The sequence below is a fragment of the Mycetomoellerius zeteki genome, unplaced genomic scaffold (assembly GCF_001594055.1).
Source record: "Mycetomoellerius zeteki isolate Tzet28-1 unplaced genomic scaffold, Tzet1.0 scaffold344, whole genome shotgun sequence".
NCBI lineage: Eukaryota > Metazoa > Arthropoda > Insecta > Hymenoptera > Formicidae > Mycetomoellerius > Mycetomoellerius zeteki.
In genome coordinates, this window is record NW_017257332.1 from 34,786 (window position 1) to 38,416 (window position 3,631).

At 35.2% G+C, this 3,631-nt stretch overlaps 1 protein-coding gene across 4 annotated transcripts; it reads right to left on the reverse strand.

The window, feature by feature from the left end:
* Positions 1-479: 479 nt before the first annotated feature.
* Positions 480-2,857, reverse strand: LOC108725366 (nuclear polyadenylated RNA-binding protein 3). Of its 4 annotated transcripts, none has more exons than XM_018452361.1 (4): positions 2,792-2,857; positions 1,196-2,351; positions 926-1,061; positions 480-849 (listed from the first exon to the last, which is right to left on the reverse strand). In XM_018452361.1, exons 2-4 carry the CDS (start codon positions 2,335-2,337, stop codon positions 658-660), a joined length of 1,470 nt encoding a protein of 489 aa, XP_018307863.1. In that variant the 5' UTR covers positions 2,338-2,351; positions 2,792-2,857; the 3' UTR covers positions 480-657. The 4 variants fall into 4 exon arrangements, with proteins under 4 accessions (XP_018307863.1, XP_018307861.1, XP_018307860.1 ...); XM_018452359.1 differs by having other exon boundaries at positions 2,717-2,847; XM_018452358.1 differs by having other exon boundaries at positions 2,693-2,847.
* Positions 2,858-3,631: the final 774 nt, after the last annotated feature.

Here is a 3,631-nt window from a genome sequence, read left to right on the forward strand (position 1 = left end):
AACCGACTATGAATACCAGCCAATAATACTCGATTTTTCTTTAAAATTGTGATTTCAGTATTATGGTCAAAGTTTGATTATCAACAGAGATGATAACTGCAGAGAAAAAATTGTAATTTTTCGGCAATATATAGGATATTATAGCTTTACAAGTATGCATATTTATATATCCGGATGCATATTTATATATTATATGGAGCATTTATGTAATAAAAAATCATGAATTTAATATAATGTATTAGCTAAATATTTAATAGCAAATTCGTATCAATTGTCGATAATGTCAGCGTTCTTCAATTACCTCCGGGTCCTTGGGACCCTTTCTATACCACCGAAAATTTGCCCAGGGTTGACAGTCTTTAATAGTATCTCATCGGTGCTATTACGGAAGGTGTGTGCAGACCCCCTTAAGGATAGCCGTGTAAACATAGTAGATTTTCTTTCTCAGAATATATTTACGCAAAATACATAAGTTTACAAAATTATAGGAAAATAGGAGGGCAGACATGTACTAAATATGTAATATAAACCAAGAAAATTGCTTCCTTATTGAATTCGTTCTTTCATTCAAAATGGTAATTGCTGAAAAAAAAAAAAACATTTTGTAAATAATCCTTTCGTTAATCCTATTCACTTCATTATATTTTGGTCAGTGTCCTATTTCTCTTTTTTAAATAGCTTCTTTTTTTCGTTCCCGTCAGCTAATTTTCTTCCAATTGCTTTCTTCGGAAGCATTTGTAGCTTCATAATTTTTTCACGCATGTCAGTAGCATCTGCCTTTTTGTTGTTCGAATATTGAACAATGATCCTCTTTTTCTTTAAGAATGTATGATTTAACGTGAGACCTTTCTGTTAAAAATAAAAGTCATATTGTAATAAAATTGTTTAATAAAGATATAACAAAGGCAGTATAAAATGCTTTTACCTCAAAATCTATATTATTTGTCACCTCCACATATGCAAAGCCATGTAGTGTTTTATCTGATTTAGTTGGAATTCTGATGCTAGTTATTGTATTAACTTTAGTCATAAAGTGCCGCTTGATCTCATCCTCAGTTATACTGTAAATAGATATTAATATTATAGTGTAAGTGCGCGTGCATATGTGTGCATCACACGTACAAATACACACGCACGCACGCATCCACACACACATAAAATTACATAGCAATATTAAAGCTAAAAAGTCACTCACTTTCGTGGTAAATTGCCCACAAATAGGACATATCGCTTCTTCTTCTTCACTTCCCCTTTTTTCTGATTATCCAAAGGTTTGGAAACCTGTTTACCCTTATTTTGTACATCTTTTCTTCTTACTTCTGAAATCTTTTTTATTATATTTTCTTCATCCTCGTCCTCCTCGTCCTCCTCGTCCTCCTCGTCCTCCTCATCCTCCTCCTCGTCTTCATCGTCTTCATCGTCCTCCTCATCGTCTACATCCTCCTCATCATCTACATCCTCTTCATCTTCTACATCTTCTTCTATATCTCCTTTATCTTCTTCCTCTATTTCTGCTTCATCTTCTTCAGTTTCTTCATCTATATCACTTTCGTTATCAATCTCTGGTTTTTTATTATCAACAAATTCATTTTCTGCCTCGCTTTCGTCACTTTCATCCTCGTCACTTTCTTCCTCAATGTCACTGTCTTTATCTTTATCTTCATCTTCTTCGATGTCACTATCGTTTTCATCTTCCTCTTGTGGTTTAATTTTACTTTGTACGTGTTTCTTTCCTACTTTCACTTTAATCTCATCATTAACTTTCGGTTTATTCTTCATCAATGCATTTGCACAATGTTCTATTTTTATATTTTTCTTTCCTACTGTATCTAATTTCTCCGACTCATTTACAATTTCCCTCAATTTTCTGTTAAGTATACCTAATATTCTGTGTGCTCTCTTCGACAGCACTTCTCTGCTCTTGATTTCTGTTATCTTTTTTGTTATCTGTTCTGCAGTAAGAGTAATAGTGCTATAAGGACGTCTCTTCCTCGACCGACTGCTGCTCTTACCAATAGTCTCATTCTTAGGTTTAACAATTGTTAATTTTGCCATTTCTTTTGTATCTTTCTTCGTTTCTGATTTCACTATGTTACTTTGTTGTTCAGCTATCTTACTCCGTTCCTTTTTCTGCTTGTCTACTATCTTAAAGATTTGGGTTCTTCCTGTCAATGTCGGATTTCCATTTTGCTTAAAATCGGCAATTTTGGCTCTTTTAGGACTCTTATTGTTAAATTCATTAACATTCTCTTGTTTTTTATTCAATTTTACTTTGGAAACAGAAGTTTCGCTAAGCGACCGTTTCTTCCCTTTCTTGTGCATTACCTTAGTCTTCATTTGGAAATAGATTTCTGCAATGGCAAAAGAAAAATATGTGAAATAAGTGATAGATACAAATATATATGTATACAAATATTCTGAAAATATGATTAAAAACATTTTATAAAATTTCAACCTCTCGTCACAATTATAGGCCTGTTCTTTTTAGCTGAACTTTTGCACCAGTTCATCTTTCTTCCTTTTCTCTCCAGGACGAAAGAAGAGGAAGATGAACTGGTTGCAAAAGTTGAGCCAGAAAGAACAAGAAGGTATGGAACCTAATGTGAGATACATCATTTTAATCACATACTGGGGGTTATATCCAGATCAAGATATTTAAATTATATACATATAATACAGCTGTTTCACGTACAAGCACCTCACACGTTTAACGTATCTTTCCAGGAATGATTCAAAATGCTTTTCAGTTGAAATTGTGAAACAATAGCTAATAAAATTATTGCAAAATTACATTCCAGACAGAACAACGTGCACCGAATCGAATGATGAATTGGAATGAACGCAGCGAAGCGTGCTCTATGGGTACAACCTATAGCATGCTACTTCCGTTTTGAAAATCCGCTGATGGCAGGCACGACACCACCGCTCTCCCACAGAGCTGCGTTCTAAAATGTAACTACAGTAACCAAAGCTCTATAGTTTACGTAACGTCAACTATAGAGTTTTGGTTACTGTAGTTAAGCTTTGGAACGCATCCCAAACAGAACGCGGCAATTGCCGCGTGGCGGAAGTTAGCGCAGTAGCCAATCATTCTTTTGCTTTTATGGAAAAGCAATATACTGATTGGTTCTCGAGCCAATTACTGCCACGCGATAATGACTAGTTTACATCGTGTGTACACTAGTTACGGATATGCAATGTCGCGATGTTCGCTGCCAATTTTTTTAAATGGGCGCTACCCAGTACTTTTTCTTTTTTGTTTATAATTGTATATATTAACAATTGCAACAGCTATGCGTCGCCTTCGATTTTTTACATGCTCGATGTATTCATTTTATAATCCATTTTTATTAAAATGAATTAAAAGCTAGCAAAAATAAATGAGTTCTTCGTTAGTTTAAAGGGCGTAAAGCCAGCGAAGACACGCTCCATGAAAAGGAAGAAGGATGAACGCTGCTTCACGGACTGTGACGGAACGGTCTTCCACCCCACCAATCACCATGCGCTGCTTTGATTGTGGCTGCTGCGGTCCACTTGACGCTACAAACACTTCGAAGCGTTTGAACGACCAATCAGAACAAAGAATTTTACGAATTGACTAATGCTGGATTCATCCTGCATCCGATTTTCG